We start from the raw sequence: 23769 nt of genomic DNA on the forward strand, positions 1-23769 counted from the left end.
GGCCGGATCTCAGCTCACTGCAAGCTCCGCCTCCCAGGTTTACGCCATTCTCCTGCCTCAGCCTCCTGAGTAGCTGGGACTATAGGCACCCGCCACCTTGCCCGGCTAGTTTTTTTGTATTTTTTAGTAGAGACGGGGTTTCACCGGGTTAGCCAGGATGGTCTCGATCTTCTGACCTCGTGATCCGCCCGTCTCGGCCTCCTAAAGTGCTGGGATTATAGGCTTGAGCCACCACGCCCGGCCTACCACATTTTCTTTATCCGGTCTATCATTGATGGGCATTTAGGTTGATTCCAGGCCTTTGCTATTGTGAGTAGTGCTGTGGTGAACATACATGTGCATGTATCTTTATAGCAGAATGATTTATGTTCCTTTGGATATATACTCAGTAATGGGATTGCTGGGTCATATGGTATTTCTGCCTCTAAATCTTTGAGGAATCGCCACACTGCCTTCCACAATGGTTAAACTAATTTAAACTCCCACCAACAGTCTAAAAGCATTCCTTTTTCTCTGCAGCCTTGCCAGCATCTATTGTTTTTTGACTTTTTAATAATCACCATTCTGACTGGCATCAAATGGTATCTCACTGTGGTTTTGATTTGCATCTCTCTAATGATCAGTGATGTTGAGTTTCTTTTCATATGTTTGTTGGCTCCATGAATGTTTTCTTTTGAGAAGTGTCTGATCATGCCCTTTGCCTGCTTTTTAATGGGGTTGTTTGGTTTTTTCTTGTAAATTTGTTTCAGTTCCTTGTAGATTCGATATTAGACCTTTGTCAGATGGATAGATTGCAAAAATATTACCCCATTCTTTAGGTTGTTCACTCTGATGATAGTTTCTTTTGCTGTGCAGAAGCTCTTGAGTTTAATTAGATCCTATCTGTTAATTTTTGCTTTTGTTGCAGTTGCTTTTGGCATTTTCATCATGAAATCTTTGCTCATACCTATGTACTGAATGGTATTGCCTAGATATTCTTCTAGGGTTTTTATAGTTTTGGGTAATGTCTTTTATTCCTAGAACTTTGTCCAGTCACAGTCACTTGGGTAGTCTCATTTAAAGCCAGGGCCCTGTGAGAAGCCTTGGCTAATGTGAACCCTTCCATGAGACGCATGGTGGTCTTCTTCAAAGGATGACATACTGGGCAGAGTTTGGAAAAGTTCTCAGATTGATTACTGAGTGCACAGGCATTTGTTGTCTTCTCTGTATGCAGTAAAACCAGCTGTCAGGTCTTGGAGGAATAGGAAGTTTCCTTCCCAGGAGCACACTTTTTAGTTAGTTAGATAAACAACATATGAGGGAAACTTGTAGAACAAGAACAAGTAATAACAGATTGTATTAACCAGACATACTTTTAAAAAATAGAGATGCTTCTATATTCATAGGAATAGTCTCAAAAATTATTCCCTGAAATGTTACTAGTCTCTTGAGGGTGGAATTCTGGCAGATCTTCCACTATCAACCTCATTTTATATTTTATATTTTAATTTTTTATAAGCATATATTTATAAGAAAACGCAAGTTAAATTGTATTTATACTGATGCAAAGAACATTTTAAAAGAAGTTTCAGGTCTATTTTGAAAATAAATCTGTTTTAAATTATTCCTATTTTTATATAAACTTCAAGGCACATAAATGTACATTGATCACCCACTATGAGACTTATAGCTAATCTGAGCAGTTTTATATACCCAATTTAGATATGAGGTACTTTCCCATGCTCATCTAAACCCAAAATATTTTTACAAAGAGTTTATCTAGTATTGAGATTTTAAAGATTATTAATCACATCCCTGTCTCCTTTGCATTATGGACTAAGTAAGTCACAGCAATCAGGTAGAATAAAATAGCTTTATTCCTTTTGTTCTTGCTAAAGAAAATATTAGCAATATTTTAAATGAGAACAATGGGTTGTGCTTCAATCTTGCTTTAAATCTTGTTTATAATCTTTGTGATGAAGTGATAATGGAGATGTATTACTAAATTTAATTTAATATTTGGTTTAAATAATCTTGTCCATTCATCTGTTGGCAGACACTTAGCTTGATTCTCATATCTTGGCTATTGTGAATAATGCTGCAGTGAACATGGGAGTGCAGACATCTCTTTGACATACTGATTTCATTTCCTTTGGATATATACTCAGTACTGAGATTACTGGATCATATGGTAGTTCTATTTTTAGTTTTTTGAGGAACCTCCCTACTATTTCCCATAATAGATGTTCTCTTTTCTTTACATCCTCACCTACACTTAACAGATACGAAGTGATATCTCATCATAGTTTTAATTTGCATCAACCTAAGTGTTCAAAAATGGATGAATGGAATAAGAAAATGTGGTATATACACAGAGCGGAATACTATTCAGCCTTTAAAAAGGAAATCCTGTCATCTGCGACAACATATATGAACCTAGAAGACATTATGTTAATTAAAAGCCAGACACAGAAAGACCGATACCACATGATCTCACTTATATGTGGGATCTAAAAAAGTCAAATTCATAAGAGAGAGTAGAATGGTGGTTACCGGGGTCTGTGTGAAGGGTGGGTAGATTGGACGGATGTTGGTCAAAAGATAAAAACCTTTCAATTAGGAAAAATAAGTTCAAGAGATCTATTGTACATTATGGTGACTGTAGTTAATAACAATTCTTTTATGCCTGAAAATTGCAAAGAGAGTAGCTTTTAAGTGTTTTCACCACAAAAAAAGATAAGTATATGAGGGAGTGCTTATGTTCATTAGCTTGATTTGGCCATTCTACAATGTATACATATTTGAAAACATGTATACCATAAATATATATTAGTTTTCTCAATTAAAAAAAATCATCGTAGCTGAAAATGCACCTCACAAAATAAGGTAGAGGCAAATGGAAAACTATGTCATTGGATGTGTTTACTAAATTATGATACTCATTTTAAATCCAACCCACAAACTTTGCAAAGGTTTTATTGACATTCTAGTTTCCTTGATTTAAAAAAAAAAAAATGATTCTTCCAAACATCAGAAGGTGTTGCATTTTCACATTTAAAAAAAAAAAAAGGCCTGACGCAGAGGTCCATGCCTGTAATCCCAGCACTTTGGGAGGCCAAGGCAGTTGGATCACCTGAGGTCAGGAGTTTAAAACCAACCTGGCCAACATGATGAAACCTCGTCTCTACTAAAAATACAGAAATCAGTGGGGCACGGTGGCGCATGCCTGTAATCCCAGCTACATGGGAGGCTGAAGCAGGAGAATCACTTGAATCCAGGAAGCATAGGTTGCAGTGAGCCGAGATTGCGCCACTGCACTCTCTCAAACAAAAAAAAAAGAAAAGAAAAGAAAAGAAAAAAGGGCCACCACTGAGAATCTAATTGGAACATTTTTCAACAGATAAAATGGTCTAAGGTTTTAAACTGATGAGATAAGATAAATTGTACAAGCTATTCACGTCATTTTCAGTATCACTGTCATTTTCAGGAACAAAATTATAACAGTGGTAACATTTCCAAACATCCATTTTCACATCCTTTCTCTATAGCGTTAGTGTCTTTTAAAAGCAGGTTACTTTTATTCATTGTTAAAATTTCGTCTTAATCCTGAAGGAAAAAAAAATGTGTTTACTTTTTGGCGAGTATCTGCTAGACAGCAAACTTGGTACCCTGGCCTTTTTTTTAAAGGAAAAATGAGTAACCCGTCAACATTGTTAGACAGGTCTTTTAATTTTGCTGTAGATAACCAGCAGACCCTGTATGATCCAAAGGATTTTTATGGTCATTTTACATTTTGTTACAAAATTCTGTAAATGTTCTATTTTTTCAGGATCTTGATTTTATTGCTTATATACATTCTGCAGCAAGTAAGCTGCAACATGTTGCAATAAATGAAAAGATTACAAATAAGTAAGGTGCCACAGTCAACCTCTGCATTCTGGCTCTTCCTCAGGATACCAGGGTTTTTGTAATATGTGACTGTCTACACTGAGTCAGGCACCAGATTGTTAATATGCTTAAGCTTAATTTCTTTATTATGTTTTAGTTTACAATATACATAGAAGTTCTAACTTTTCCCCTGCACCCTTGTGGATATTATATGCCCCATAGGATGCATATGTCTCCTTTTGGAGACCCCTGGCTCCATCTCAGTGCATAGGAAGCCCCTGTGATTTGTCTTCTGTCCACCTCTGCTGTATACCATATACTCCAGCAGCTCCAAACTGCTTGTTCGTTTTCTTTTTGTGCTATGCTCTCTCCACTTACTGGAATGTTCTTCCTTCAGTCCTCTTCCTCCTCCACTATGCCTTTTATATGTTAGGTAGGGGTCTGTACCTTTCTTTGACCCCTGCCCTGATCCCAAATTAGGCATCCTTTTGTGTGCTTGTAGACTATTTTGTGTATGTCTCTGATCTGCATTTTATCACTGATATTTTATTATGTTTATGTCTTTCTCTCCTACAGTACCACAGTTTCCTTGAGGACAGAGACCAGGTCTTGACATATATTTCTGATCTCTTTTTTAATAGAAAAATGTATAGTTTAATTTTTCTTTTATCTTTCAATCTCCAAACCATTTTTTTCTTTTGATTTTGCAGGCTTTGGATGGATTTTTCTTTGTTGTGAACTGTGAAGGGAGAATTGTATTTGTGTCAGAGAATGTGACCAGCTACTTAGGTTACAATCAGGAGGAATTAATGAATACCAGCGTCTACAGCATACTGCACGTGGGGGATCATGCAGAATTTGTGAAGAATCTGCTACCAAAATCACTAGGTAAACAGAAATGTGTTTTTAAAAAGAATGCTAGGTCTCTGTATCTTCTCCTTATATAATATGTATAATCTATAATACGTGATTATTACATTTATAACACATTGTATTATATATGTTATATGTACTTAAAATATTGTTTCAATGTAGTTTCAGTCTCCTATATAAATATGAAGGGGAGTTTCATCAAATAACTGATGGAGAGCATTCCTTTCAGCTTCTTCCTTTATACTGTGTCACGCCACAGTAGTTGGAGAGAATTATTTTCAATTTTGATTATGTTCAAGAAAGAGACAAATGTATATTCTTTCCTTTACCCTGCTCATAGAAAAAAGAATAGAAATGAGAAAGAGAGGGAGTGACAGGGAGGGAAGAAGGAAAGAATATATGTCATATACCTACTAAAATTAATGTTTTTACACTTAAGTGCTTTAACGGAGGAGTTCCAAGTATGGTTGGATGGGCTATTCACTGCTGAGTAGCCTAGCTGAGAGGATGGATGGAGTCTAATTTCTAGTGTCTCTTTTATTCACTGAACCCTGTGCCTTGGGGCAGGGCTGGGACTTTAGGAGTTAGGGGATTTTTTCTAATTCTTGTAAAGGCATGGATGGACTAACAGCAGGCCTTTGTTTACTTCTTGAATTTTCAGGCTCCTCTAAAGTTTTTCAGTGCTCAAGTTCCAGTTACTACTAGTGATTGCATTGCTACCTTTACATCTGAGTGTGTGTATTTTTCAATAGTTAGTACACATTTTGTAGATAAATAAGAAATTTTTCATATTACTTTTCATATTCCATTCTGTTTTAGATTTTTTGTTCCTTTTTTTCCACATAGTTTATTTGTTCAGTGAGCTCTGAAATAAAAGCAGTTTATCACACAGATAAATTTACCACACATCAGTTTTTCAGACAGATACTGTGTGATAAAGTATCTGAGTTGGAGAGTTAGGACTCTACCATACCGTTTAGTATGGAAACTGAGGCATGTGGTCAAGGAAGTCAAACAATGTAAGATTCCCCTGATGTCACTGTAGGTAATACTTAAGATTTCTTTCCCTAGCCATGGACTGTAGATTCTTTTGTTCTACTGTTCACAAATTTTGAGGACTACTGGTGTATGGATTTTAACTGAGCTATTGCATTTTATTTTGTATCAAAAAAATCTAATTTAATTTTAGTCTCATGTTGAGTAACAAGATATTTGTTGGGTTTAGCAGCCTTCCTGGTTGGAGAGAGGCCTACGGTCACAGAGAACAAGGATGAGCTGTTTTCTGACTTCTGAAGAAGGGGCTTATTGTTTGTGGAAGGGCCACATTACCTGTTCTGCATGGTTCTCAGGATGCTGTAGATCTATGACTATTCGGGTTCCCCCAAATCACTGCCAGTAGGTAAATTTGGAGAGAGTGTCATCTACTAGCTTAATGTGCTTGCTGGTGGTGCTGCTCCTGGCTACTTACAAGACAGTGATCCTCAGCTGACCTGACAATTCATTGTTGCCTCTCTGAGCAGCCTTTCACAATAGGGAGGAATATGAAGTTTTTGCTGTGGAGGTATCTTTCCCTCACTCCCCCAAAATGGAAGAACAGAAACATTGAAAAAGTAATACTACTTTCTTATACAGTAGTGTAGACAAACAAAGATAGGGCAAGCTCAGTAGTAATAGAATAGATCACATAATCTTACAGTGTTGGTTGATCATCCATTAGAAACCAATGAGATGGTCCCACCAAAAGAATAAAGGCCAACTACACTAACTTAGAAAAGCCAATAGCTTCTTTCAAGGTATTTCCAAAAAGCATTTAGAAGAAAATAAATTATAGTACCTATGTTGAAACCTTTATTATTAGAATAATCAAAGTATTAGAAAATTAAGGAAAGAGACTAAGTAGAATCATTTTATGTGTATTTCATTATCAACCACTGGGGAAAACAAAATCAAATCAAGATTCAGAACCTATCAAGGAAGAAATTTGAAGAAAATTTAGGATCATTATTTATATATGTACTCACCTTATATAAATATATCACATATACATGATTCAAAGCACTGCCTTCTTATTTTGATTTGTTATTTCCAAGGAGAAATTTTGAAGAAAAAAGTTAAAAGTCAAACTTTTAAAATTGCTTTTGAATTTACAGATTTAGAAGATTTCAGTGTCTAAAATCTGTACTTTTTAAGCATAACATTTTATTTATAAGAAACAAAATCTGAATGCTGGGAAGCTGGTATGGTGAGAAATTTTGTCCAAAAGCACAAGTGTACATGGATATACTTATACTTGCACAGATGGTTATAAAAAGATTATATTGTGAAAGGCTGAGATTACAAAGAATGAGATGTTAGTGAACATAGACTTATTTGTGAAATTCTAATAAATTGGAACTTGAAGTTTGAAAAAAGAAATTTTAGAAAGCAAGTCTTTTTATAAATTCATACCATTTATATCTCAAATGATGGAGACACGATGGTACTTAAGAGCATAGCCTTTCTGGTATAAAACAGAAATGGGCTATGCATTCTGACTCTGCTACTTAATTAGCAGTGTGACCTTGGACAAGACATTTGACCCCTCTACTCCTCATCCTTGATCGGAAGGTTAGGGGGTAAGTGTTGCTTAGCATATTTCTTGGCTCGTATTAAATTCTTTTTGTTTTAGCTATTATTATTATTCCTGTTACTGGCTTTTTCTAAATGTTTTGGAGCTTTTAACTTCTGAATGGTAGATCTACAATTATTATTAACAATTACTAGCTTGTTTTGATTATGCTTTTAGCTTAGAAATTGATGTGAAGGAAGGACAATCTTGTCCTTTCATAGTGTGCTCTTAGAAGCACATAGAAATTATTCTGTAGAAATTGAGGCAGATTTTTTTTATAGATCACATTCAGTAGGATAGTTCCGTTTTTCTTTTTTATTTGTTTGTTTATTTATTTTTGAGACAGAGTTTCGCTCGTCACCCAGGCTGGAGTGCAATGGCATGATCTCAGCTCACTGCAACCTCCGCCTCCTGGGTTCAAGCAATTTTCCTGCCTCATCCTCCCAAGTAGCTGGGGTTACATGTGCCCACCAACACGCCCAGCTAATTTTTGTATTTTTAGTAGAGATGGGGTTTCACCATGTTGGCTAGGCTGGTCTCGAACTCCTGATCTTAGGTGATCTGCCTGCCTCAGCCTCTGAAAGTGTTGGGATTACAGGAGTGAGCCACCACACTGGACCCTGTTCTTCTTTTTTAAACTGTAATGCTAAACTGCTACTTTTACCTATACAGGGGGCTTTTGTTAGTCGTTTTTTAATACTTTGGGTTTGTTTTACTAGGTTTTTTAAACATTATCAGTGGCATTTATCCTTTTAAAGAGGAATCATATGGTGAGTTAAGAAAGGAACTGCATGAAGATTAGGCATGTTGCTTTCTAGCTAGATAGTGAAAACTGCACCCTCCTGCACACAAAATACTGAATTTTGTCAGAAGCTTTGTACCTCTAGTATAGGTCTATCCTCTTGTTTCCATTCCACAGAATATATGGGACCTTATGTGTTTGATGCTGTCGTCTTTTTGCATAAATATGTAGCTCACTGCCTACTGTTTAAAAGAAGATTTAAGTTCAAAAAAGTTTTGTCATGGTAAACTATTAATAGTTCGATTAACTTAAAACAATCTAATCTTGTGAAATCAGGGTATCTAGAAAGATCACCTAAAATACTTAGCAGCTTATATTTGAGGGGCCTATAAGTTTGGAATTGAACTTGCTGTTAATTATTGTTGTTTTAAGAAGATATGATAGTTGACATGTAAATTATTACCAAAATGACTTTAGTTTCTTTTGTTGTGGTGATTATTTTCAACTTTTTTTTCACATCTCAAAAAGTGTTTTATACAATTTAGATATACTGACCACCATAACAGGTCATGAAATTAAACTTCAAGGAAGCGCCTTTCTCATCTTCATCACTGTCTGCTCTTCTCTTGGCTCCTTAATCCTACCTTAATTCCTAACCATTCCTCCACCTCTTTTCCTTTTCTCTACCTTCATTCCTTTTACCTGAACTGAGTGTGATTAGATATTTAGCTCTTCTTCTAGTAACATTCCGCAAGTAGCTTTCTTTGTAGACACCTTCAGAAAGTTGAAACTGTCCCTGATAACCAAATAGATCAGGGTAAACATTATCGAAGCCAAGCTGTAAATAAAAACGTAAAGCTTTTTTTTTTTTTTTAACTTTTATTTTAAGTTCAGTGGTACATGTGCAAGGTGTGTTATATAGGTAAACTCGTGTCATGGGGGTTTGTTGTTGAGATTATTTTGTCACCCGGTGTATTAGTCCATTTTCACACTGTGATAAAGAACTTCCCTGAGACTGGGTAATTTATAAAGGAAAGAGGTTTAATTGACTCGCAGTACCACATGGCTGGGGAGGCCTCAGAAAACTTATAATCATGGGAGAAGAGGAAGCAATCGCCTTCTTCACAAGGAGGCAGGAGAGAGAGAGAGCAAAGGAGGAACTTCCAGATGCTTATAAAACCATCAGATCTCTTGAGAACTCACCATCACGAGAACAGCATGGGGGGAACCGCCCCATGATCCATTCACCTCTCTCTCCCTCAACACATGTGGATTACAGGTCCCTCCCTTAATATGTGGGGATTACAATTTGAGATGAGATTTGGGTGGCAACACAGAGCCAAACCATATCAACCAAGGTACTAAGCCTAGCCCCCAATAATTATTTTTTCTGATGCTCTTGCTCCTCCCAGCCTCCACTGTCAAGTAGGTGCAGTGTCTGTTCCGCTTTGTGTTTATGAGTTCTCATTATTTAGTTCACAAAAGTGAGAACATGCAGTGTTTGGTTTTCTGTTCCTGTGTTAGTTTGCTAAGGATAATGGCCTCCAGTTCCATCCATGTTCCTGCAAAGGACATTGTCTCATTCTTTTTTATGGCTGTATAGTATTCCATGGTGTATATGTACCACATTTTCTTTATCCAGTCTGCCATTGATGGGCATTGAGGTTGACTCCATGTCTTTGCTAATGTGAATACTGTGGCAATGAACATACACTTGCATCTGTCTTTATGGTGGAATGATTTTTGTTCCTTTGGGTATATATCCAGTAATGAGATTGCTGGGTTAAATGGTAGTTCTGTTTAGTTCTTTTAGGAATTACCACACTGCTTTCCACAATGGTTGAACTAATTTACACTCCCACCAACAGTGTATAAGCATTCCCTTTTCTCCACAGCCTTGCCAGCATCTGTTATTTTTTGATGTTTTAATGATAGCCATTCTGACTGGTGTGAGATGATATCTCATTGTGGTTTTGATTTGCATTTCTCTAATAATAATCAGTGATACTGAGCTTCTTTTCACATGCTTGTTGGCCATATGTGTGTCTTCTTTTGAAAAAGTGTTGATGTCCTTTGCCCACTTTTTAATGGGGTTGTTTTTTCCTTGTAAATTTCTTTAAGTTCCTTATGAATACTGGATATTAGACCTTGTCAGATGCATGGTTTGCAAATATTTTCTCCTTTCTGTAGGTTCTGTTTACTTTCTTGACAGTTTCTTTTGCTGTGCAGATGATCTTGCATTTAATTAGGTCCCATTTGTCAATTTTTGCTTTTATTTTCATCGCTTTTGGCGTCTTCATCATGAAATCTTTGCCCGTTCCTGTGTCCAGAGTGGTATTGCCTAAGTTGTCTTCCAAAGGTTTTTATAGTTTTGGGTTTTACATTTAAGTCTTTAATCCATCTTGTATTGATTTTTGTATATGGCGTAAGAAAGAGGTCCAGTTTTAATCTTTTGCATGTGGCTGTCCAGTTATCCCAGCACTATTTATTGACTAGGGAGTCAATTTCCCCATTGCTTGTTTTTGTCAGCTTTGTCAAAGATCAGATGGCTGTAGGTGTGCGGCCCTATTTTTAGGCTTGGTATTCTGTTCTGTTGGTCTATGTGTCTATTTTTGTACCATGCTGTTTTGGTTACTGTACCCCTGTAATATAGTTTGAAGTTAGATAACGTGATGTCCCCAGCTTTGTTCTTTTTGCTTAGGATCGCCTTGGCTATTTGGGCTCTTTTTTGGTTCCATATGAATTTTGAAATAGTTTTTTCTAGTTCTGTGAAAAATGTCATTGGTAGTTTGGTAGGAATAGAGCATTGAATCTGTAAATTGCTTTGACAGTATGGCCATTTTAATGATATTTATTCTTCCTATTCATGAGCACGGGGCGTTTTTCCATGTGATTGTGTCATCTCTGATTTCTATGAGTAGTGTTAACAAATCCTTTTCTTTTTTTTCTTTTCTTTTTTTTTTTTTTTGAGACGGAGTCTTGCTGTGTTGCCCAGGCTGGAGTGCAGTGGCACGATCTCGGCTCACTACAAGCTCCGCCTCCTAGGTTCACGCCATTCTCCTGTCTCAGGCTCCCAAGTAGCTGGGACTACAGGTGCCCGCCACCATGCCCGTCTAATTTTTTGTATTTTTAGTAGAGAGAGGGTTTCACTGTGTTAGCCAGGATGGTCTCGATCTCCTGACCTCATGATCCGCCTGCCTCAGCCTCCCAAAGTGCTGGGATTACAGGCATGAGCCACCACGCCTGGCACAAATCCATTTTTTATCATAGGGTCTATTTACTTTAGTTGGAGAGTTTTTCTAATAATTAGACAACTTAATCCATTTATTCAGTACATGAGAAGAGAGCTCTAAAATGAATGGATATGCTAGTTTTACATTCATTTTTCTTTTTTTCTTCCCTTTCCTTCCACTCTTTAGCCTATATGTGCTCCAAAAGTGGAGGGGAGGACCTTGGACAGAAATCCTACATAACTAAACCAGACATGCATATAAAAATGTTATTCATAGCTCTTCATTTTCTACATTGTTCCCCCAACAGAATAGAAACTTCATTTCCTTTTGAAAATAGTAATATGTGTTTGTTGTAACTGGGGACTTGAAATGATTATTTCTATTAAAATCACTACTGATATTTGAATCAAGCATCAAGGTATCTTATGTATTTTATTATGAAATTTTAAAGTATAAATGACTTTAGAGATAATGTAGTGGATTCTTTTATTTTAAAAAATGAGACAATGAGCGTCAAAGATTAATTAACCCAAACCTTAGAACTTGCTAATAGCAGAACCCAAGACTTCTAATACCAGTGTGGGTTTGTTTCCCTGATTTCCTCTAACACTTAATAAAGGATGAGATGGAAAAAATGAAGGAGGGTCATTGGAGAGTTTAAGGTAGGAAAATGTTCGGGAACAGTGAAAAAGTAGCCTTGGCCAGGCATGGTGGCTCACACCTGTAATCCCAGCACTTTGGGAGGGCGAGATGGGTGGATCATGAGGTTAGGAGTTCGAGACCAGCCTGGCCAACATGGTGAAACCCTGTCCTACTAAAAATACAAACATTAGCCTGGTGTGGTGGAGCACGCCTATAATCCCAGCTACTCAGGAGACTGAGGCAGGAGAATCGCTTTAACCCAGGAGGCGCAGGTTGTGGTGAGCCGAGATCGCACCATTGCACTCCAGCCTGGGTGACAAAGTGAGACTCCGTCTTAGAAAAAAAAAAAGACAGCCTTAAAAACCCTCTGATATCTCATGACCACATGGTTTAAACATGACACTATGACTGGGAAATTATGACCTACCACACAGTGGTTTTTACTTGAAATGGATACCTTTTCTGTAACTGAATTCATTTTTCCTATACTGGATCAGGTAACATTCCTTTTTTAGCCATTTTTTTAATATAATAATATTGATTATCCACTATATCCAAGATATTGTAGCATATGAACTGTGCTAGTTAAGTAAAATAAAGCACAAGGAGAAAATGGTTATGAGAAATTGAGATTGCTCTATATTCTTAATATTTTTTTGAGTCACAGACTCTGAGAAAATTGAAATCTCCCCCAGAAGGGTGCACATCCACACAAAAGCCAACCTTAAGAATCCATGATTGCCAAGTTAAAACTCTACTTATCAATATACCTGTGGTTTTGAATCATTTTTTCATTGTCAAAATATAACTGGAAACCAACTGAAAAACTCATTAATTAACTGCTATAAAATTCTGAGCAAAATGACTAGTAAGTTTTAATTTTTAATTTTGTCTTTGATGATAATATTTGAGGGGAAGATCGTATGTATTTTCTTGGAAATGTTACAGTTTTCTAATTGGTAGACATTTAGATTTGCTAGGGAGATAAGTATTCTATTGCCTCAGGATAATGTTAGATCTGAAGAGGTCAGTCTGTCTTTTAATCTGAGTATCTCATTAAGCAGATTAAAGTACATCTTTTGTATCTTCAAAGTTTGTGCTTTTTCACCATATTCACAAGCACATAATCAATTTTTCTTCCTCAGTAAATGGAGTTCCTTGGCCTCAAGAGGCAACACGACGAAACAGCCATACCTTTAACTGCAGGATGCTAATTCACCCACCAGATGAGCCAGGAACCGAGAACCAAGAAGCTTGCCAGCGTTATGAAGTAATGCAGTGTTTCACTGTGTCACAGCCAAAATCAATTCAAGAGGATGGAGAAGGTAAAGCCAAATTTTCATTTTAAAGTGTTTATTTCTTCTCTGACTTTAAGGAAAGGAGAGGAAATTAATTATAAACTGCCTTTTCAGATAGTATTTTGGTTACTATAGTATGTATCATAGTAGCTATTCCATTTGCTATATATTCTTAATACTTAAAAAACAATAATTACATCTAGAATCATCCCTTTAATATGCCCCCCAGATTCTTAGTTTTAAGCTGGCATTCCCACTAAAATGTCAAATAATTCAGACCAACTTGCTGTCTAGAAATAAGAGATGTAACTAACTGCTGCCAGTTGGAAATGTACCAGATGCAGCAGACTGTTGAACAGCTCTGATTTTTAGAAAGTTTCAAGTTTAGAGTGTAGGGAACATTGGAGAATAGAGTTGGCATTTTTCAGGCTATACAAGGTAATTTATAAGGAGAAAACTTATGAACAGATGGAAACATGCTGAAGCTCTAATATGAACATGGTGTCAACATGGAATTAGTTAAATATGTGACAGTGGATGAGTTTTCCATGTAAACTTAGACTGGGCTAAGTTTAGAAAATCACAAATTGAGAACTGGAGTAAGGACAAGGGAAGGTAGTAGACAAGAAGTCAGTCAGATGCAAAAAAGCCATATACGTAGCAGGTCTCACCAGGAAATGGAGGTGGCAATCAACTGGAGACTTCTTACAAAATACACATGCCAAGTCTTATTTGATTAAAGTTCGTTTTTAGCTGTGTGATATTGTGTTTAACATCCTCAAAACAAAATTTGGGAATAGGACTTAGAAAAAATTGTATATCCTAAAAACATGAAGTCATCTGTCAAGAGCAAAATGGTGCTTCAGAGTTAAAGGTTGTTTTTCTCATAAAATTATCTACACCGTGGTTATAAGAATAATCTTTGCAGCCATTAAGTACTGGTGAATATAAGAAATTGACTACAAAACTGTATTTTAAAAAACACTGTGCCACTTATATCTAACCAAAACTACTACTTCTAGTTGTTATTATCTGTACATGAAATGCATCGGTCTGCTCTGGTATATATAAGAGTATTCAATAGGAAGGAATAGTTTATGCCAACTAACTCTCTACCTGGAGCTGTCAGTTTTTGGTTGCCAGAAAGTTTATTTCTAATACACATTAGATAAGAATGATTTCGGCCAGGCGCGGTGGCTCAAGCCTGTAATCCCAGCACTTTGGGAGGCCGAGACGGGCGGATCACAAGGTCAGGAGATCGAGACCATCCTGGCTAATACGGTGAAACCCCGTCTCTACTAAAGAATACAAAAAACTAGCCGGGCGACGAGGCGGGCGCCTGTAGACCCAGCTACTTGGGAGGCGGAGGCAGGAGAATGGCGTGAACCTGGGAGGCGGAGCTTGCAGTGAGCTGAGATCCGGCCACCGCACTCCAGCCTGGGCGACAGAGCCAGACTCCGTCTCAAAAAAAAAAAAAAAAAAAATGATTTCAATATTATGTCAGGTCCTGTAACATGTATTGTTTTTTTGAAAACCATTAATGGCAAGTGATAGAGGTAAACCATTTTCTATTCTCTTTCCTTCAATTTCACCTTCTTGTTTTGGGCAGATTTCCAGTCATGTCTGATTTGTATTGCACGGCGATTACCTCGGCCTCCAGCTATTACAGGTGTAGAATCCTTTATGACCAAGCAAGATACTACAGGTACTAATTGTAAAGTTCAGAATGTTCCATAGGTATTAATAATGTGACTCTGTCCTTAAAACTAATTATATCCAGAATGTCTTTCTGTTCTAGGAGATTTAGGCTTTGCTCCCTAGTCTTATACAGAAAACATTTTAAATGGTGCTCTTAGATGCTGTAGTCATTGTCATGGTCAGGGTGCTGGAGAGAACACTTTTTATAACGTTATAAAAAACTGTATTTGTTTGATTATAAATTATGTTTCATAATCATGGAATAAAATGCTTAAAGAAATTTAGAAGATATAGATATGTAAATATGTAGATATACATACATTTATTTAAAATAGATATGAATATGGTAGTTTTACTATTATGTTTAAATGTATCTGGCTATTTCTGTTTTTTTTTTTAATTCTTTTTCTTTAAATTTATTTAGCCCATACTGATTGAGTCCCTAGAAGTGCCTATCACTAGGTGATTACTCAAGATGTATATGGTTGAACAAAAATAATTCAATGACAAATTGTGTTATTTTTGATGATGGAAAAGTTATGAGATGGTATAAGGGAGGATATATGAAATTAGTTGGTCAGCAAAGGCCTGTCTGAGGAGCTGATACTGAGCCCCAAAGGATGAAGTGGTGCCCACTATTTAAAGTGTGGGTCTTGGAAGGGGGGCAGCAACGAAAGGTCTTGATGCAGGATGGGTACTCCTAATTAAGGAACCAGAGCTGTAGAAGTTTCTAAAGATAAGCAAGACAGAGAGGTAAGTTAGAAGTACTAGAAGGAGGGCAGGAGAACGTCAAACTGAGTAACAGACTGCCTATAAATAAGGCATTCTTAAAGGCCTACTTCAGATTTTATTTTCAGCAAGGACAAATTGTTACTGTTCTTTATAGCTGATGAATTATTTTTCTTATATTATTTGATTTTATCTTTACACTAACACATTGTGTGTGCATGCTTTTACAACAACCAGGGTTAAATATATCTCACCTCTCTAATTTTAAAATAGAGATAAATATTAGAGGTGTGTTTTCTAGCAGACTAAGATTTTAAAAATCATTTCTTCTGAATTTTCCGCTTTGTGAAAGCTTAGTTTTAGTGTACATTTTGACTTTTACCACCTTTTTATAAGATCCTATTTCATTATATATTCATTTTTTAGTCCCAGCAATCTAATATTCCAATGTTGTATGCTTTGTGCTTGTGTTTTTAATGATAAACTTCCAGCTGCTCTTACTAAAGAACTAGTATGGATAAATTAGCACAGATAATAGAACATGGTGAAGAAAATGTCTCTGAATGCAGAGAGATGGCATCTAAGGATAGTAATTATCAATTATCATACCTTTCTTCATTCCATTTTTGAGTCTACCATGTATTACGTTCCTTTCTGGTCTCTACCATGAACAATACTGGAAAAATTTAATAAGCTTACTGTGGATGTGTCGGTTTGTGCCAAAACAAAATTTCTTATTTAAATTTAAAAAATTATTTTTTTAATTATTGAAAATTGAAAGTATTTTCATGAAGGAAAATAGAGTCCATTGAAAAGGAAAATTGGTCAGTAACCAGTTAACCTAAAAAGAAACCAAAGAAGGGCTTTGTGAGATAGCAGAATGAAAATGTGTTGAAAAGGGTTATTGTCAGGTCACAGAAAAAATGTCAGAGATGAGGAAGGCCTAAAAGTTATGAGGCTAATTTAGGAACAATATGTTTCAGCTTTTCCTCATATTGCAGTTCTATAAATTGAATTCTAAATTGGATTGTTTTAAGGACTTTATTTTCTCATAGGAACAGTATTATCCGTGGTAGTTTTGTTTCTAAGAACCCAGGTGTTAAAATTTTAGATATACCTGGTAATATGTATAAATATATAAAAATAACCATAATCGTGTAAAATAAAAGATTAGCCTCTGGGCCATAAAATAACTATATATACAGAGGCAACCTCAAAGATCACAGAATCCAACCTGGATTTACAAATGAGGGGATGGTGATTTGATCAAAACCATACAGCCCTTTGCCGAGAATGGACACCTTTGGGTCCTAATGTGGAGCTCTTTCTTGTATTACATTACTTTTCACTAAAGCGCTGTTAAAAGGGCATCACTATACTGTACACACTTATTGTATAAAGATACCAAGGAAATATAAAATATACTTAAAATGTAAAACCAACATTTTATTATATAAATCATAGAATTGACTTAGCTAAAAAGAATAGGTATAATAAATGTTAAACATTTCTTAAGTTTTGTAGTACTTTTAACTCTTTATGGGATGATCCGTATCTCTTAAAAAAAGAAAAAAGTCTTTTACTAGGAAATGTAAAAAGGTTTTTTATTGTTGTTTGGTTGTTTGGTGGTTGGTTGGTTAAACTTTCCTGTAGTAGGCAGAGGTATTCTAAATCAAGCTGTTCATGATTCCTCACTAAGAGTCATTACATTACCTATCTGGTACCATTGCTGATAACTTAATCACTTTCTCTCCTGCCAGTCCCCAAACTCTAAACTTTCTCATGCCCTCTCGTGGGGCCAACCCTTACATGAACACACACACATGCACATGCCTCCCTTAGTCACTGCCTGTGAGGCGCATTCTTGTATAGGAAAATTATGTAGCAGTGGAATCTCTGCTATAACCAACTTTTTATCTCTGACATAAGAAACAAGGGTTGAACTATTAAAATTCTTAAAAATCTAAGATCTTTTATAGTTTCAGTTACAGTGTTCACCAGGCTTTCCCCAAACTGTTCTGAAATGACAAAATTCCCTTATTTGAGTTTCAGTTTATTTTCTTTCTACTATTTACATTTATGCCAAGACTTAGGTGATAACCTGCTAAAGTAGGACTGGGTACATCAGATTCAAGACCCTAAGTTACAAAGGTCTAATGAATATTTTATTTCTAAGCAAACCAAATGAAGTATATAAAGAGGGGATTAGTTAAATGAGGAGGCACAAACTGGATGATAGATTTGAGTTGATTGTATGAAGAAGGGGAAGATGGGGAAAATATTTAATCAGGCATTCATAGAAGAGGAAACATTAGTGGTGAACTCTAATAATTGGGGAAATAAAAATTTAGACCACAATGAGATAGCATTTTTCACCTACCAGTTTGAAAACATAAAGAAGCCTGACAACACAAGTGATGGAAAGGATGTTAGATTAGCACTAGCTCTTATGCATTGCTGGTGGAAGCATAGAGTGGTACAAGTTTCAGGAAGACAGTTTAAAATTAATACTATAAAGTTGCATTCACATAACCTATAATCTAACAATTCTGTTCCTACATATATACCCTAGAGAATGCATATACCATGCAACATGTGAAAGATGTTCATAGTAGTGCTGACTATAATGGCAAAAAACTGTTAACAGTCTAGATGCCCATTCACAGGAGAATTTAAAGATGGGGGTAGTGACAAGGGAGGAGTGCACATGTGATGCAGCAATATTGGTAACGTCAAGTTCTAAAGTTGAGTGGTGGGTTTGCAGGTTTTTATATCATTTATATAATTCTTAATTTATATATATATTCTATATATATCTTGTATTATTTTGTGTGACTGTAAGATTGTGTAAAACATGATAAAACAGGTCTTAATATTCACAAACTGGATTAATTGGCCCTCTGTTAACTGAGGAATAACTTACCTGAATTCTCTCATAGCCATTTAGGAAATTTGTTTAAATATGATAACAATGGCGAATTACCATAAATTTTATAAAGCGTGTGTTCCGTGTGCATACTGCCTAGCAAATCTTAATGTTCTCACTTACTGTTTTTCTGATTTAACTTTTGTTGCTTTCAGTCTTTGTTTAGTCTTAAATACAGTATTGCCTACAGCCCAACAAAGGGTAGAGAGGGAAAGCCTTGCTTCTTTTCTCGTATTCTCTTAGTAATTAGAAATTAATTTAAACCAAGCAATATACTTCATCTTTACCTCTCCTTTCCTGTCAGTCATCAGTATACAGAGAGCAGAATCCAAAGACCAAGCCAGAGGAGTTTGAACTGCATTAGTCTCAGCAGCGTCAGGTCATTATGGTATGACCTAGACCTGAATTGAATTTTATAATATGACATACTAGGACGTAACACATTCCAAAACCAAAACAATTTATGTCAATAACATACTTCATAACTATATGTAATAAAATTAATAGTGCTTTTGTTGCTTTTGTTTATTGAGTATTTGGAAAGAAAGAAAATTTCTTAGACTCAGTTGTTAGTTTTGAAATATGGATGATTTGTATAAAGAGGCTGTTATAAATGTAAACTTTTGTTCTTTGTACAGGTAAAATCATCTCTATTGATACTAGTTCCCTGAGAGCTGCTGGCAGAACTGGTTGGGAAGATTTAGTGAGGAAGTGCATTTACGCTTTTTTCCAACCTCAGGGCAGAGAGCCATCTTATGCCAGACAGCTGTTCCAAGAAGGTAAAGTTTTCTCTCTCAATTATTTTCATTAACCTTTATTTTTACTTACATTTGAATAGTTTGTATAGAACTTATGGCTTGATAAGTATTTTCTCCAAATTATAGTTTTTGCAATAATCAGTTTTAGGAAAGGAAGAAATGGGTAAGCAAAGTAATTCATGAGTGGATCCTGAAATTTGGGATACACGTTCTAAAGAATAGGATGTTGTGTGGTGGTCACTCATTCATTCATTCATTCATTCAGCAGGCATGTATCAAGTTCCCAACATACATAGAACACTATGTAAGGTGCCAGGGGTACAGTGATGACTAAGAAAGAAGGTTTTGCCCTTAAAGAGCTTATAATACAGTAGGTAAATATATGACAACCCTAAAGATCAGTTTGACATGGGATATGATAGAACCATAACCAAATAACAAAAAAATTAATTCTGACTTGAAGAATCAAGGATGACTTCAGAGAATAAATAATATTTTGTTTGGCTCTCAAAGATCATTCCCAGCAGAACAAGCATGTTAAAAGGCCTTCTGGATAATACAGAGATCAGTGTCATGCATGTTTACTTCATGACTGTTGCAGAACCTGTATCTCTTGACTCAGGCTGAAATTTCAAGTCAAAAAATACATCCTATGTAATTATTAATTATGCATAGCTGCTGGGTCTTAGTAAGTATAATGGAAGTATAAGATATGTATATTCCCTGCCCTTAGGAAACTTAACGGTACTACAGGAAAGGTAGGAAAAGTTATTTGAGAGTTAAGGCCAGAAAGTTGACAGAAGTTCAGAATTAAATGGCTTTGATATACTTTAAAAATATTATCGTTTAATTATGGTAGCCTAACATTCTTTTCCAATGAAATTTATTCTCTAATCTCTAGATAGTTTCTTTTGTAAGAATCTCATTGTATGGCTTTTCCTGAAAACAATTTAAAATACTATTATTTCATCAGTCTTAATTTTAACATTTTTCCCATAACATTAGATTTCCTAAGTTTATAGATGATTTTCCATTCATTACATTTTAGGTCAACTGCTTCCTAATGATATGTGGAGAAAGTAGTTTTTTTTTCTTTTTCCAGGAAGCATCTATATAAATATCACAATCCAGGTATTTCTGGAACAGCTTCGTACAGACTAGTGGTTCCCTAGTGGGCTCCTAACTAGACTTATACCACCCCTTAAGATTGTATTTCAGTGGGTAGATCCAAGAACCTGTATTTTTTAAAAGTTTCCCAGGCAATCCTGAAGGGCAGCCAGGTTTGGAAACCATTACAATAAGTAACTAATGCGGTCCATTGGATGTGAACTTTGTGATTTCCTCTGCCAAGAGTGATGCTTGACTTTTGCGTAGGTTTGGGACTCAGCACTGTCTCTATTCATTGCCTCAAGTTCTCAAGTATATGGTACTTTTGATTTCTGCCTTAAGTTGGGCCTTCCAAGGCTTTACTTAAAAGATTTAATTTATTTACCTATAACTTATGTACATTTTCACCTCGGCAAAGCAGATCTGGCTTGTCTCATTATCCAAATGGCTAGGCTCCCCATAGATGTGACTAGGCCATAAAACAAATTGATTAAAGTATAATAAGTAACTAGTTTGTCATTAATATATACACTGAAATAATTTAGAGTAAAATGTAAAGAAATGTAAGTATAATCCAATACCTCTTCCCGTTAGTCATTTTTTAATGTTCCCTCATTCTACCTTTTTTAGGAAAAAAAATCTTCTATAGAAATAACTTGTATTTTTCTTAGAATTGAGTTGTCCAAAGTTCACATGACTGAATCTAGTGTTTTGGAGATTCTAAACAACCTGACAAACAGGTTTTGTGGATTGAGCACAGCCTTTTCTGATATTTTCTAGTCAGCAGTATCTAGCCAGATAAGAGAAATGTGGTCGATGAAACACTGTCATGAGAATCACCTGTTAAAGATATTGACCTGCCGAATTAAAATACCAGATGAAGGCCTGCCCAGATATCTGAACAAACCTTAAAGATAGTGCTTAAGTTGGCCAGGCACAGTGGCTCACGCCTGTAATCCCAACACTTTGGGAGGCCAAGGAGGATCACCTGAGGTCAGGAGTTCAAGACCAACCTGATCAACATGGAGAAACCCCATCTCTACTAAAAATACAAAATTAGCTGCACATGGTGGCCCATTCCTGTAGTCCCAGCTACGTGAAAGACTGAGGCAGGAGAATCGCTTGAACCCGGGAGGCGGAGATTGCGGTGATCTGAGGTCGCACCGTTGCACTCCAGCCTGGGCAACAAGGCGAAACTCCATCTCAAAAAAAAAAAAAAGTAAATAATAATAATAATAATAATGCTTAAGTTTGACAACCATTGATCTATCAAGATTGGAGAGAGGTGTTTGCATTTGCAGTTTTCTTGCTGCCTTTTCACTTAGGACAGTATAAAAAGAGTGAAACAAATTATGTACCATCTTCTTGATTTTGTATAGAACTTTATAGCGAATGATATTTAGGCAGAAAAAGTTTGTCCTCCATCTGTTGTCTTTTTTTCCTGCCCATTAACTTACTCTTTGATGGCAGCAACTAGTCTAAAATCCTAATATGCGTTAAAATTTCTAGTTTTAGTTTAGTTTTTTAGCTGCTCTTGACAAAGTCAACTCATGAACTGCTGTCAAAGGGAATTTACTATTATATTTTCCAGAATCAAGTTTGAAAACACATTTCAGTCAGAGAATATTTGGGAACTACCTAGCATGAATTAGATTAAAGCCATGGTTTTACATTGAGATTGGAGAGAAATAGGTATCAGGATCACTTGAGGAACTTTTTAAAGTAGGAGAAGATCCATTCAAGTGTGTATAGTTTGGAAAAAGTTCCCAGGTTCTGTTCAATTCAAAACTATTACTTTAAAGAAATATCTAGGTCATGGTGCTTCCCAAGGTCCCTGATAAGATAGATTCATCTGGGTCAGTTGTTAAACTAGATTTCTGGACCCCACCCCAGACTACTGAATCAGAGTCTAGAGTCTGAGATGTTTACTTACAGAGAAGTTTGTAAAATATGAACCTAGGTTCCACAAACTTAATAACTATAACTAGGAAATGATGTTTTATGTGTAATCCCACTTTAGGGGATTTATGAGATATATTTAAGGTATTTAAGTTTCTGAGAAGTTCTACAATAAAATACCTTTTAAATTTTGTTACTGAGACTTTTTTTTTCCACAGAATACTTTTTCTTGGAGCACATCTATCAGCAGTTAAATAGTAGTCATGGGAAATGTCAGGCTATACAACCTAGAAACTAGTCATATGAAAGTTCTGTTTACATATATATAATGATGTAATGGATCATCTTTTCTTGTCTGTGAAATATCCATGACATATTGTTATATTAAAAAGTAGGTGGCTGGACACAGTAGCTCATACCTGTAATCCCAGCCCTTGGGAGGCTGAGACAGGAGGATTGCCTGAGTCCAGAAGTTCAAGACCAGCCTGGGTAACATGGTGAAACCTCATCTCTACAAAAAATAAAAATATAAAAATTAACTAGGCATGGTGGCACACAGCTATGGTCCCAGCTAGTCGGGAGGCTGAGGTGGGAGGTTTGCTTGAGCCCAGGAAGTGAAGACCAGTTAGCGTTGATCATGCTACTGCACTCAAGCCTGGGTGACAGAGTGAGACACTGTCTCAAAAAAAAAGAAAAAAGTAGATCAAGAGAGCACAGCATATATAATATCTCACTTTTAGATATCTATTTATCCAATTCTGGAAAATTAACAAAATTTTAACTGATTATCTCTGCATGATGGAATTACAAATGACTTTACTTATTCTTTGTTCATCTCTCTATTAGCTTTATATTAAAATAAAGCTATTTTCATCTTTTAAAAAATATAGTTAAGGCTAGGCATGGTGGCTCACGCCTGTAATCCCAGTGTTTTGAGAGGCTGAGGTGTGAGGATCACTTGAGCACAGGAATTCGAGCTCAGCCTGGCCAACATGGTGAAACCCCATCCTATTAAAAATACGAAAATGAGCCGGGCGTGGTGACGTGAGCCTGTAATCCCAGCTACTTGGGAGTCTGAGGCAGGAGAATCCCTTGAACCCGGGAGGTGGAGGTTGCAGTGAGGTGAGATCACACCACTGCACTCCAGCCTAGGTGACAGAGTGAGACCCTGTCCCAAAACAAAGAAAGTATATCATTAGTCAAAGCTGGAAGGGGTTTATGGTATTAAGTTTGGAAGCATTGCTATAAAACATAAAGTACCCATATCAATGATTAATTAGAATGTTCTTTGAGACTTGCGTAATGTGGTTAAGTCCACAGTCCGTGTAACAATTAACTGAAAATCTTTTTATGTCAAACTTTGTTCTTTTTTTCTTTTTTTTTTTTTTT

At 36.1% G+C, this 23769-nt stretch overlaps 1 protein-coding gene across 1 annotated transcript in view; it reads left to right on the plus strand.

Moving 5' to 3' along the window:
* Positions 1 to 23769, plus strand: part of NCOA1 (nuclear receptor coactivator 1) — a 282149-nt gene that overhangs the window by 186564 nt on the left and 71816 nt on the right. Inside the window, 4 exon segments of the mRNA XM_017893326.1 lie at positions 4578 to 4755; positions 13111 to 13290; positions 14873 to 14968; positions 19255 to 19395. Coding sequence (XP_017748815.1) covers positions 4578 to 4755; positions 13111 to 13290; positions 14873 to 14968; positions 19255 to 19395 — 595 coding nt within the window.

The sequence above is a fragment of the Rhinopithecus bieti genome, unplaced genomic scaffold (genome assembly GCF_001698545.2).
Source record: "Rhinopithecus bieti isolate Rb0 unplaced genomic scaffold, ASM169854v2 scaffold_23816, whole genome shotgun sequence".
Classification (NCBI taxonomy): domain Eukaryota; kingdom Metazoa; phylum Chordata; class Mammalia; order Primates; family Cercopithecidae; genus Rhinopithecus; species Rhinopithecus bieti.